At 49.2% G+C, this 12,807-nt stretch overlaps 6 protein-coding genes across 6 annotated transcripts; 3 read left to right on the forward strand and 3 right to left on the reverse strand.

The window, feature by feature from the left end:
• The first annotated feature begins 105 nt into the window (after positions 1-105).
• On the forward strand, positions 106-763 carry BKA67DRAFT_220408 (uncharacterized protein). The gene is made up of 2 exons (XM_046095557.1): positions 106-128; positions 181-763. Exons 1-2 carry the CDS (start codon positions 116-118, stop codon positions 633-635), a joined length of 468 nt encoding a protein of 155 aa, XP_045962947.1. The 5' UTR covers positions 106-115; the 3' UTR covers positions 636-763.
• Positions 764-780: 17 nt separating this feature from the next.
• Positions 781-2,474, reverse strand: BKA67DRAFT_558817 (mannosyltransferase putative-domain-containing protein). The gene has a single exon (XM_046102348.1). It carries the CDS (start codon positions 2,335-2,337, stop codon positions 892-894), a length of 1,446 nt encoding a protein of 481 aa, XP_045962948.1. The 5' UTR covers positions 2,338-2,474; the 3' UTR covers positions 781-891.
• Positions 2,475-3,122: 648 nt separating this feature from the next.
• On the forward strand, positions 3,123-5,120 carry BKA67DRAFT_513461 (uncharacterized protein; the record flags this gene model as incomplete). The annotated part of the gene is made up of 3 exons (XM_046097568.1): positions 3,123-3,522; positions 3,595-4,928; positions 4,971-5,120. 3 exons carry the CDS (start codon positions 3,123-3,125, stop codon positions 5,118-5,120), a joined length of 1,884 nt encoding a protein of 627 aa, XP_045962949.1.
• Positions 5,121-7,014: 1,894 nt separating this feature from the next.
• BKA67DRAFT_533837 (uncharacterized protein) lies at positions 7,015-7,638 on the reverse strand (the record flags this gene model as incomplete). Its single annotated transcript, XM_046099766.1, has 3 exons — positions 7,015-7,127; positions 7,178-7,542; positions 7,595-7,638. 3 exons carry the CDS (start codon positions 7,636-7,638, stop codon positions 7,015-7,017), a joined length of 522 nt encoding a protein of 173 aa, XP_045962950.1.
• Positions 7,639-8,288: 650 nt separating this feature from the next.
• Positions 8,289-9,668, reverse strand: BKA67DRAFT_644462 (uncharacterized protein; the record flags this gene model as incomplete). Its single annotated transcript, XM_046105848.1, has 2 exons — positions 8,289-9,532; positions 9,653-9,668. 2 exons carry the CDS (start codon positions 9,666-9,668, stop codon positions 8,289-8,291), a joined length of 1,260 nt encoding a protein of 419 aa, XP_045962951.1.
• Positions 9,669-11,048: 1,380 nt separating this feature from the next.
• Positions 11,049-12,544, forward strand: BKA67DRAFT_656864 (pectin lyase fold/virulence factor; the record flags this gene model as incomplete). Its single annotated transcript, XM_046107019.1, has 6 exons — positions 11,049-11,277; positions 11,330-11,656; positions 11,708-11,844; positions 11,910-12,017; positions 12,065-12,423; positions 12,478-12,544. 6 exons carry the CDS (start codon positions 11,049-11,051, stop codon positions 12,542-12,544), a joined length of 1,227 nt encoding a protein of 408 aa, XP_045962952.1.
• Positions 12,545-12,807: the final 263 nt, after the last annotated feature.

Here is a 12,807-nt window from a genome sequence, read left to right on the forward strand (position 1 = left end):
GGCATCTGTCCATTCAAGAACATCATTTGCACACCCTGGTGGTAATTAATATCATATACATTATTTAATTCCCCTCCCCCCCCCCTTATTCATCATGGTTCGCGTAGCATTTTCAATGGCAATTCTGTGTAAGCTCGAACGACCCAAGCAATGGAACCACCCACTAACACCATAGAATAGTCGCCGTCGGTGTCTTGGCTGTGCCAAGTCCTGCTGTCCCTGATCCCGCGGGCGTTAAGAACATCGGAAACGGAGCTGGTGTACAGTTCATCGGAGGAGAGTGTCTGAGCTCGGCAGACTGTGCATCAGCGTGTTGTGCCTTTAACAACAATGGCGGCGGCATCTGCTCAGGGGTTGGAGCTCAATTTCAAAACGGAAAGACAGGATGTGGCTTTGGAGACAATGGCGCTGCAGCTCCGGCTACAGGTAACGTCGCATCCGGTAGTGTTGACACGTCCGCTCCTGGGAGCCAAAACGTTGGCACAGGAAATGGGCAGCAATTCATTACGGGGCAGTGCTTGAGTGATGCTGATTGTGCTTCGAGCTGCTGTGCAGGGCCCAAGGGTGCCTGCTCTGCCGCCGCAGTGGCTTTTGACTCTGGGAAAACAGGCTGTGGTTTCGTCGGCACAGCTTAGACCTGAAATTGCAGACTTTCTTGGATATGTCTCCGTGGGCATTTTTGAACACCCCATGGTATATCCAAGAGCATGACGAGGAACACGATTTGGGAACACGGAATGGGGTTAATGAGCATGCAAGACAGGTTTCTTGCCGGGACATAACATATGTATGATTATCGCAGGCGGGTTGTGCAAGTAAATATTTAACATGATCTTGGAAATGGTGCCTTGCCTTGGGCCTTTGTTAGGATCTTGATTCTAATGTACGTCGCTATCGATTCTCAAACACCAATTTATGATGCTCGGTCAACCTCTCACATAGTCGTGCTCTTTGCTTCCACTCATGAAGGCTGCTAGCGAGCTCGCACCCAGTCTGGACTAACAAGTCCCATAGGGTATCTTCCACGTCATATCCAAACAATCTCTCGGCCTCGTCCTTAGGTCCAAGAAGCCTCAAGCGAGACTTTCCATCGACGGAAACCAAGTCTCCCTCGTCAACCAGATGACCTGCATTCATCTTTGGCGTATTTGCATGTAGGAAGGCCGGCCGAATCTTGTCAGAGCCTCCTTGCCTACTCGCATAGTCATCGAGCGGCAAGTGCTGCACGATTGCCGTGCCTTTCTGCTTTCCGCCGTCATGTCTTCCAAGGGCTACTGCAGGGGCCTTGACACGGTAGTATGGGGTGCCCAGCGCCACGGCAGCTGCCATGAATGTCTCTTTGTCGCCTTGACCTAACGCGCCTTGACTAAGCAGGGGATAATAGAAATCCAACCCAAAAAGATTGTAGTATGTCGCCAGAAGCAGCGTCGAAAGATGCTGCTTCTTGTTAATCACAAGCTGGCCCGACTCGCTCGATGTAGGGGGCAAGTCCTCGGGGAATCCGGATAAGCCCGCAATGTCCCAGAACTTTGGAGATTCTGTGGCAGCCCAGAAGTCGGGCCACGTTATGAGACCATTCGATCGATACGGCTCCGCCTCGAATATTGTGGTGTCAGGGTCGACTAAGGGTATGCTGTCGCTGTCCAGCAGGAGTACCTCGGCAAAAGAAGATAGCAACAGCGTCGGTGCCTTCAGCTGGTAATGCTTGATCACTACATCCCCAGCTCGTTGAGAATTGTCCGGTTGGAAATGCGAGAGCACCACACATTTTGCGTTTAGCTTTGGCAGGTACTCCTCGCATATCTCCTTCTCGTATTCGCTGTCATTCGGGACGAACACTTCGACGGGCAGGGTGCTTCCCGTTCGTCTGAGCATTTGGATCCCGATAATCGCAGGGCCGAAGTATTCTCCTCCGCCAACCATGACGACACCACGGCCTTTGAAGATTCCATGATCAATGGCATCCAGAGAAGCATCGAGCTCTTTCAGAAAACGCTGATGCGATCGCCGCATCTCCTCTATTTCGGTGGCCGTGTTCTTGACAAGGTCGTTGTAAGGTTGGCGAAAACCGTTCGCGTCTTTCGGCGGTACCGTTCCTGCATTGCCGGATATCTTGATCTTGTTGCCCTCCGGTCGGTTCTCGTACATCAGTTGACTCCAGCGCTGCCAGAAGAGGGAAATGGTCTTGTGCGAAATGGAACCCTCCTCATCTTGAATGGCGACCACCGGCGTTGATGCCGCACTGAGACTTGAAGGCAATCGGTCGGTACGGCGAAGATAGACGAGCAGCACAATCGCCGGTATCAAAAAGGCCAGCCATCGCAATGCCAGACGCATGATGGGTGCTTCAAGACATTGCCTCTGCTTCGATTCGTTGGGAATGTCTTGTAATGCACGCGATGCGACGTGGCTTGCGCTGGACTGGAATCAAATACTCCGTAGGGTGCTTCGTTGCGATGGAAAGAAAGTCCTCGGATGCTGAGCCTGCCCCTTCCGCGCGTCCAGTGCTCCATCGAGTTAGCTGCCGCATGCCAGATCTGCCGCCTATCCAGGGGATACTCCACTACCACGCAATGCACACTCCCCTGTAGTAGCCCCTATGCAATGTTCATTACGGGGGTGTTTGTGGAGACTTGCAACTATCCCAAGATACGTCCGAATGCGTACTGTACTTCTTAAATCGTTGAGTATGTACGTGTCGGCTCGTTTAACATATATATATAATGTTTATATTTATTCAAAAACAACGATTAAAAATAAACAATCTTCCTTTTCAGAACATGGAAACTCGACTATTCTCTACATGTTGTGTTATGTCCATGGCTGCCCATCAACCATGTTTGATCTGAACGTTGTACCGTGTTCATATGCCATATTAGTGCAGGCAGTGACTGTTTACTCAGCCCCTCCCCGGGCGAATTCGGACGAATTCGTGCGAGAGCCTCTTGAGAAGTACTCACTACTTTCCCCTTCCCAATAATCGATGCAGTGGCTGCAATTTGGAGGCGACGATGACCATTTTATTGTGAGCTTCAAATCTAACACCTGGTGTGGGTTTGATCAACTTTTGTCGGCCATGCACAATGCCGACGAGGACAGATGCTGGTCATGTTTCCAAGCGCATGCGATTGGGGACGAAAAGTTGCTCTGAATGCAGAAGAAGAAAGGTCCGCTGCATTTTTCGAGGAGAGGCCAAACAATGCGCATCATGCCAATTGCATGATACAGCTTGCCAGCCACAGGTCCCAACGGCGATGACAGAGCACCCGCCACATTCCGACCTTGAGGCACGACTGAGCACGCTTGAATCACTGTTCTTCCGCCTGTGCAAAGCAGCCGGCTTGGAATCCGGCCCAGGCGCTGGAACGAACGACATCGACATATTGGGTCTCATACTGATAGATCGGCTACAGATCAGCCGCAACTCGTGTTCTGCAGACCAAAAGGTGCCCAGCGATGCTGAATTGGATGACGGTCTTGGCCGTAGCCTAGAAGTGCACACCTTTCCGGAGGGCTTGGGATGTGACAGGGCGCCTTTGATGGAATTCATGCGTGACTCAAACATGAGCCTGCGCCAAAAGAGTATTTCCACAGCAGATACTGATCTGAAGACCCAGCATGTGCTGGAATTCCACAAGAGCAACATCCGAAAATGGTTACCGAGTGCTGCTGACATGTCATGGATTCTTGAGTCAACACATCAATACTGGGCATTATGGCCACTCCACCCAAGTCAGCTAAGCCCGTCCAAGACCCTTTCCGTATCTGTCGTCTCGATAGCATCCTCGTTTATGGATGAGTCGTTAAAGTCTGCGGAGCCTACCATTGTGGCCAGGGCTCTAGCATGGTTTGCTTTATGTGTTCAACAAGTTCCAAAAGTTACCACTCATCGCTTGTCGGCAGCGTTGCCATCGCCTGCTGAGCTCATTTCAACATACGTAGACACCGCCAAGTCACTCTTGGATCTCAGTTGCACTAGTGGTCATTTACTTGTGCGCCTACTTTGTCACGTATTACAAGCCAGATGCTATGTGAATATGGGTCGTCCTCGCATGGCATGGCAGAGTATCCGGAATGCCGTCGATCAAGGCACACTCTCAGGTCTCCATGACGAACGTAACCATACAGATATAGAACGGGTGAAAATATGGGCCACTATCTTAGGTTATGACCGACAACTATCATTGATAATAGGTGTTCCATATGCCATCTCCGAAGCGCATTTGCCGAACCCGAGCCTCGGTACCCCAGTTGAAGCGGTCATCATGCACAACATCAGTCTATTAAGTGGTCGGATCATCGATCGAAACCAGTGTCACAATACACTGTCGTACGCTGCGACGTTGAAGCTGGACGAAGAAGCTGAAAACTTACGGGACATGATCCCGTCCGAATGGTGGATAATGAACGCCGGCGATCGGCTGGCCTTGGAGACCTTTCACACACGCCAAGTCTCAAAGATGTACTATTTCCAGCTGAAGATGCAGATTCATCTGCCATACATGCTAAGAGCTGCCACCGACAAAAAGTACGAATATAGCCGAGTCTCGGTGCTGGAAGCAGTCAAAGGCACCATCTATTGCTACAAGGAAAGGCAAAGACACCCGGAAGGAGCAAATGTCATGTGTTTCCTAGTTGACTTTCTTGCTTTCAGTGCTGGTATAATATTGATCACGGATCTGCTATCTGACCGACAGTTGTCGACGCCGGAAGCTAAACCCGAAGATTGGACTTTAATCTCTGGGCTTATCTGTGAGCTCAAACACGTCTCTCACACCTTGAACCACCCGGTAGCGAGGCAATCAGTGCAAATACTTAGTTACCTCTTCTCGGCCTTTAACGGTACCTACCAGGGGCCAGACATCTACGAAGCGATCGTGCCCTATTTCGGGAGAGTGTGTATTCGTCGTCCACAGCCGCAGACTCAAGTTACAGACCACCTAATCCCAAAGTGTGATTGTTCTATGGAGAACAATTCACCGAATACAGTGTCGCTTGAATCAAACGTCTTCAACTTCTGCTCAATTCCGGATATCACAGAAGCCGAGTTGGACATAGACTGGACGTCACTTCTAGACGATACCATCACTTTTGATTGGAACGGCACGTTTGAGTTCTAGGACCCAAAATTGTTCGTTTGCTCGAGATCAGGAAATGCGACCTGCTTGGGTCATAGAACATCATAGTTTGAGTTCTTGGCGGCCGTGTTGGGCAAATACCTCTTACGTGATTTAGCCTCTTTACTTTCTCATAGAGCCGCGATTGGTGCCTGCTCCATTATGAGCCACACTTCAACTCAGCTACCTCCTATCATGATGTCAACCGTTCGTACCGCTCAGGATAATCCTAGCTTCCACAGGCGACTCTCAATGCTACTTACTCCAAGCTCAGTCAACTGATCGTACTTTACCGCTGAATGATTGTGAATTGCCACTGAGATTGGTGCATGTTCTCGCCATGAACAATGGATGGTATGGAGATGTACACGACCTAAACCCACATTTCCATACGATAGAGGGCTTCGCATTCAAGAATTGAATATCGATACAGGTCGTATATAGAGCCAAATCGACACTGTAACTTTCGGTTAGACTAATAGGTTCGAGCTTCATAGGCGTTGGGGGTTGGTGCACAATTTCATTGTTTTGTATTGCCCCAGCTGGTTCGACGCTGACATTCTGAATCCGAATTCCACTAACCTTAGGTTAGACTAGTCTAGCTCATAATGTGCTTTGCCATCAAAGACAAAACTGGCAATATTCGCGGGAGTCGATGTGTAGTCGAATCAGATCAATTCGAAATAATGCCATGGTGACAAAACAGAGTGTTCTACGCAAAGAAAAGTGCAGACTGATTAATGGATATCATTCGTGTCCCATAGTTTCTATAGAACTTGACCACGTGCATTGTTGCATCCACGAAGCGTCCATTAGAATTCCGCCAGCGTTTGGTGTTACTAGACTGACAAGTGTACTGCTCTAAACAAACAACCGCAGGAAGACACATTTAGAGCACGGTTTTCTTGCTCTGTGACATATCAGAAAGAGTTACTAGAAAACAAAAATTATTTGAGATACGGGTTGTACATACATTCGTAAGAGACCAATGTTCCCATAGTTGTACCTGAGCAGTGTAGCTGTGTGCATAGTGGCCAACCAACGATTTGATTTTCAGACATTATGCCAAAGTCGCCCGCGGATTCCCAATTATAGAGGTAGTCACCCTTTTGAATAAATTGCGGAATGATCCATGGTTGTCCTAATGCCTTGTGATAGTCTGGGTCATTAGAAATTCTCTTACCATCCTGTATGACCAAGGAGAGTATCGATAGATTGTTGGCAAGGAATTCAGCGATTTCGATGAGACAGTATTTAATAATTAGTTAACGTTGGCATTATTTGGGAGTAGCATGGAGTATGAAAACCACACCGGAGGGCTAGATGGTGCTATAGAAAATCTCCTCGAGAGCAATGGAAATATGATACTTGAGTCTTGTACCTGTCAGCCGCTGTCTTTTTAGCGATTGCTGGTTGTGGAGAAGTGCAGGGCAAAGCCAGAAGGTCGTGTAGTGTGACCAAGAGCAGGGTAAGGTTTTCTACATGGCCAATAGCTTCACAGTATACACAGTTCATTGATTAGGGCTTATTTCATAGTGATAAATGTTCCCCTCGCCTATGTTCTCGGGCCATGGTGTTGGGTGCCAAAAAGCTGATCATATCACATCACCAAACCGTTTCAGAAACAGTGATTTCGCTTACATGTGCCTAGTACACATAATTGCAGCCGCGGCGCATTATATTCAGGTGTGAAAGATGAAAATGTGTCTGTTCATATCGTGGTCACCTTGCCTGTCTTGATATCATACACAGCTCCCACGATGTTCTTGGCCAGCTCTTTGTTAATGAACGGACTTGTTTTGAGGAAAGCTACAAATTTTCGAGCACGCCCTGAAGTGCTACCCAGGTCGCTTTTTTGTAAGACGTTAGTTACTAGTAAAGAACTGAGTTTGAAGTCTTACTTCTTGAAAGTACCAAATTCGAACGCGTCAATATCCTTAGAGTGGCTTGGCACTAGCTTCTTCAAACTCTCGCGGATTTCTTCGTCGGTCGCGTATGTTACCCCACAGTCTGTATACGATCAGTGAGATGAAAAAAGACCTTCAGGCCGCAACACTAACCGGTATGTTCAAGAACAAGTACTTCTTCAACACCACCACGAACATGATCAAGCAGGAGAAGATCTTCAAGGTTTTGAGGCACATTGCAGCCAGCATTTCTAAGCACGATAGCTTCTGAATCGAACGACAGTGAGTCTTTAGATGTTGGAAAACATGCAATGACAATGGTGTACATACCGCCTGGCTTCAATCCTAGAACGGCTTCGGGGTCTACGCGTCCATCACAGCATGAGACTGGAGCGTTGTCAGTTGAGAATTTGATGATTGATACTGCGGAAAACGTGCATATTACTGTTTTCGGCCCTCGTGTTCCAGGCGGAAATTCAGTGATGAGAGGTAGCGGTGTGTGCGATTTAGCATATTCCCTGTGTAAGTTAGTGACATGTTTATCGGCGACGCAACAGAAACTTTCCGCACTGGTTTCTCTCTAATAATTGCGGTATGAGTCGTAAGGAAGACATTGTGTTCGCTTGCTGTAATATATTGAGACAACGATTAACTAGAGACGTGGAAGTTTGCTTCGAAGCTAAATGCACTTTGGATTGATGAGGAACGGAAATCGAAACCTTTTATATCCATTAGGACAATGCATGACCCTCTGCAATGTCAATCACAACTTGTAAGACGGCATATCTACGTCGCAGACTTAGTACCTTGACTATCTGGGATGGAGGGAGAGTATCAATGACAGTGCACATGTCTCAATGGTGGCCTTGCTGGCATACGCTTGTTTGCGTCTCCTGCTAGTGGGCACAATCAACTGCGAAGCAGAACTTGTTGCTAGTCCCATGACGCGTATCTAGCAAGTCAGCTTGATCGATCTGACGTGACTATTCGCGCCGTTATGCTTGGTCAGACTAGAGCTGCCAGAGATGTACAAAAAGTCCGTCGGTGATAACAGCTATCAATAGTAGTCGTATGTCAGCATCAGCGTAATACGGACTCATTGAGGCGCCCGGCGTCCGAGACTATGGTTGGGCGAGACCGTCGGTAGCCACTCAAGAAGCGGTAGGGATACCCGTAACACCCGAAGGGCCGCATTGGCAAATCGCTGAATTATTGATTTGGGCCATAGGCAGTTTGTACACAACTAAAAACTTTCGGCCTGTGACTACGAATCTGCTCCCCACCCCAGCTGACGATTGACTTCGTTCATCGCACTCATGCCCGCTCGAAAAAGGCCAAGAGCGCCATCCACGCTCGCGTTGCCCGTCTCGAAGCTTGGCTCAGGTTCTTGCGACCTCCTCAAATCATCTTGATCCAGAACCTTCTGACGTTTCTCGAGGACAGCTTTGATGATGGCCCGACCCCATATGTTGTACCATTGATCCTCGCTAATGCTCACATATTCGCGATTGCTTCCGTCTGCCATTCGTGAAAATGGCCACTCTGCTACCGCGACTTCCCATCGCTTCGTCCTGAAGAAGAGGTACGGCCAAGAGAATAGGATCAACAGTGTGATACCAAACAGAAAGCGCAGCCAGGGCAACAGGCGCCATCTGTTTATTCGTGCCTCGTTGTAGATCTCGACGTTCGCATCTTTGGTCTCAAGGTAAATCTGGACATGACCGCGATAATTGGTGCTTCGCACCAGGCTATGCAATTCCTCTTGAACCTTGCCGAAGTCAAAGCCAGTCATTTGGCGGTTGAGCGTAAAGCACTTCAAGCCGGCGTGGCTCGCACAGAAGCGGTGACACCACTCCTCGAGCGTGGGTTTTGGACCTCCGCCGACTTCGATGTCCTGCTTAGAACCTGCTGCCCGCTTCTTCAATGAAGTGCCGCGGCGCACTTTCTCCCCATCGTCGACTGTGCGGAGCTGCGTCCATGACTTCCCATACTGCGCATTCGAGTAGAGGTAGGGTGTTAACTCGACAGATACGTCGAAGTCGGTCACCTTTTCCGTTTCGGTCTTCCCATCGCTCTTCTTCGTCCTGGTTTGATGTGTCCCAACGATCTTCACATAGGGCCGCGGAGGCTTCATGGCCAGGAAGCGAATAAACTTCTCCAGTTCGGCCGGTGACTCGAGATGTTTGTCGATGTAGGATTCGGCGCCCGTATTTGTATCTCTGAGATGTGCGGAATACGGCGAAGCCGGTGGAGCAGGCGCTGCCAGCAAGGGGGCACTGGACGAAGATTCCGCAATCACATCGCTATATATAGGAGGCAGCTCATCGAGGGCATCGATGTTCAGTTCGGGGGCATCGTCGTCATGATATGGCACCAGACCCTCGTTGTCGCCCGGGTTGGTGTGCAGCGAGACGGCGTCGGCAGCTAGGCCAGACGATTTAGCGGCTGGCTTGCCCATATTGATGTCCGTACGCAGTTGTGCAGTGGGCAACAGCAGAGGCCAAGAGCCTGAATGAGATATGCAGCACAGGTACAACTTCTCTAGGTTTCGATGGTTACGCAATTTCCTTCCAAATGAAAGTCGTCAGACATAGTTGCCGACGCTGCACTGCAAGGAAACAATCTTACAGGCAGCAGTTTCCATTGTGGCGCAGCAGCGCAGCAGCGCCGCCCCCCCCCCCCCCCCGGGGGCCAAAACCACCCCATCTGGCAGCTAACTCAGTAAGTCCGATCAATCAATTACGCTTAACAGCCAAGCGTAGTGACACTCTACTAACCTTAGGTTAGTATGCAACTTAACCCTCAGGATTGTGACAACGACAGTCTCACGATTTGTTGAGGCCTTTCATTTTGTCACATGACGATCTTGCAAGATTGTTACACGTGACTTTGTCACCATCGCCTCACTCTGAGTAATCTGTAATGTGCATATTCACTCCCCCTAACAGCGTCGGACAAGAATCGGGTTAGTTCTCGTCTTCTCCTCAAACGACCTCGCAGGTGTCCAACGAGAGGTGACAGGTTTGTCCAAAGCTTGCGCCCAGCTCAATCGTTCGAGTCTCTCTTTGGCTCGATCACATCCGGGGTCTGGACCTTGAAGGAGATATCAGCCCGTCATTTGCATCAACTCATGGTTTGCTCCCCTCGAGCTGGTCTCCTCTCCGTGAACTTCCACTAAAACAATAGTGCCCCTACACGGTCATCTGATGGTCAAAAGACATGAACGTATTGGAAGGTCACTCTGAAATGCAAGTTTCAGACATTTGGGCAGTTGTTTCCAGGTCCCGGCTCCAAAATGGCCTAGTTGATGCGACGTTTCCAAGATTCCGCGAATAGCATCAGCCAACACCGCACAGGGGCCAACAGAGCCTCAAGAGCCCACCGAGAACCGAGATTCGACCATTGGTGGTAAATCATTTCGAAACATTCCTTGCTCAAGGATTTGCATCTACGATAATTAACTGCCCAAGATAAGATGAACTTAGACTCCTTCTATCGACTGCAAAGACCAATGTGAATGTCTTGCTCGACACCATCTTGATCAGGACACGCGAAAGTGTAGTATCGTCCTCCTGGCGGGTCCATCCTGCCGAGTAGCCGAAAGCTTGGTTTGGCTTCATTGCCCGTCATATCCAATACTGTGTGATTGGCGTTCCCCAAGATGTTGATTAAATCTCATGCAGTTGCAGTCTTGGCACGGATGAGAAACCGATCATAGACGACTATTATCCAGCGCAAGCAAGATCCTGATGATCATCAGTGTTATGGTAGGCTTTTGGGGGAAAGGCGGTATTGTTACTGGTGGAAAATCGTCCATCTTGAGAAATGACACTTCAGGCGTATTGGGATATCACGATGTCTTCAACACTATCCGGTGGTCTGATGTATAAAGACACTAGACCATCATCACAGTCTCCGTAATCTTCTGGCTTTCTTTCAAGCTGAATCATATACTGGACCCAGCTACCCTGGATCTCAATTTTCCGCCAGGATCATTTAGTTTATGCCAGTTCTAGCTCTGGCCATGCATCGATACAGTCTCCTCGCCCTCGTGCCTGCCGTCTTGGCTTGCACAAACCCCAGCTCAGATCCATGCGCTTCGTACATATCGGCCAATGCTGCTACGGCCTCGGCTTTCTGTGCTACCTTTACCCAGTCAGCTGTTACCGCCACTACTGGTCTACCAGCTTGGGCTACGTACTGCTCAAGTAAGCCAAGTGCTATCTCCAAGGAGTGCACTTGTGCCTTCTCCGGTGAGTAAATATGACTGGCGAGGTGGCTGCTTTTGAGGCTTACATTGGCCAGGAACTGCTACCGCTACCGCTACCGCTACGACCACCACGACAAAAGCAACAACTACTGCCACAACTCTCAAGACGACTACCTCAACTTCCACTGGGCCCGCATCTACCTCTACCGGAACTTGCTCATCGCCAAACTACGCTTTGGTAGGATATGCTGCCGGGACTACCGGTGGGGGCAGCGGGAGTGGTATCACGGTCACTTCTTGCTCCGCTCTTTCGAGTGCAATCGAAGCTGCTGGGGTCATTCAGATCTCTGGTACTCTTGATGGCTGCGGTATCCTTGATGTTCTGAGCGACACCACCATCATTGGAGTTGGAGCTAACTCTGGTAAGTCTCGACTCATGCCTAACTCGTCAAACATCTCTGACTGCTGAATAGGTCTCACCAACGGTGGCTTTCGCGTCAAGAGAGCTAGCAATGTTATCCTCCGCAACCTCAAGCTGCACGTTGCACCTGAAAGCAAGGACTTGATTGAACTTCAGTACTCCACCAACATCTGGATTGATCATTGCGATGTATGGAATGAAACTCCTCGATTCGTCCTGTGCAATCCATAATCGTATTGCTGACTTCTTTCTAGCTCTCTACTATTGGTATCAGCGGCGACAAGGACACATATGACGGTCTTTTGGATATCACACATGCGAGTGACGATGTGACCATCTCATGGACCAAGTTCCATGACCACGTAAGTGTATCGGCCAAATATATGATCCTAGACTGATGGCTTGGCAGTGGAAGGGCTCTTTGGTTGGACACTCCGATAGCAATGGCGACGAAGATACTGGCTACCTGCACGTGACGTACCACCATAACTACTTTACCAACGTGAACTCTCGACTACCATCCATCCGCTTCGGTACCGGCCATGTCTACAGCTCTTGCTATGAGGATAACCCTACATCTGGCATCCACTCTCGCATGGGTGCTCAAGTTCTCGCAGAGCAGAATTACTTCCTCAACACCAAGCTGGCTCTTGTCACCAACCTGGACAGTGACGAAGATGGTTATATTGTTGACCGTAACAACATCTTCGTCAACAGCACTGAGAGCATCACCCAGGTTGGCAGTCTTACCCCTCCATACAGCTACACGTAAGTTCAATGCACTGTCATGGTTGAAAGCCTTTCAACTGATTTTCTGTCCAGTCTTGACTCCGCATCATGTGTTTGCGACTTGGTCAAGGCCTATGCTGGAACCGGTATCGTTGCTTAGATTCTTCAGTGAGTGTGCAGAAAATAATCCTCAAGCAACCTCCGATCTCTATTACAATGCCGGACACTCGACGGTTCGTTTGGAAAGTTAGACGTGTAGGGTAATGCTAGTTAATAATGAACTGTTGCGCGTGGATTGTTCAATGACAAGAGTATCAGCTGCGACACCTTGTGTTATCACCTATCATCACCCCAATATAAGCATGGCTCTTGTAATAGTAGCTGGTCCTGCTTTGTACAACAATTTCTACCAACGCTCATCTC

This window comes from Truncatella angustata, assembly GCF_020726525.1.
Source record: "Truncatella angustata strain MPI-SDFR-AT-0073 chromosome Unknown BKA67scaffold_2, whole genome shotgun sequence".
Taxonomy (NCBI): Eukaryota; Fungi; Ascomycota; class Sordariomycetes; order Amphisphaeriales; family Sporocadaceae; genus Truncatella; species Truncatella angustata.

What these genes read in the sequence shown, in the direction of transcription:
- BKA67DRAFT_558817 (XM_046102348.1), bottom strand. Translation starts at nt 2,337, where the DNA reads ATGCGTCTGGCATTGCGATGGCTGGCCTTTTTGATACCGGCGATTGTG.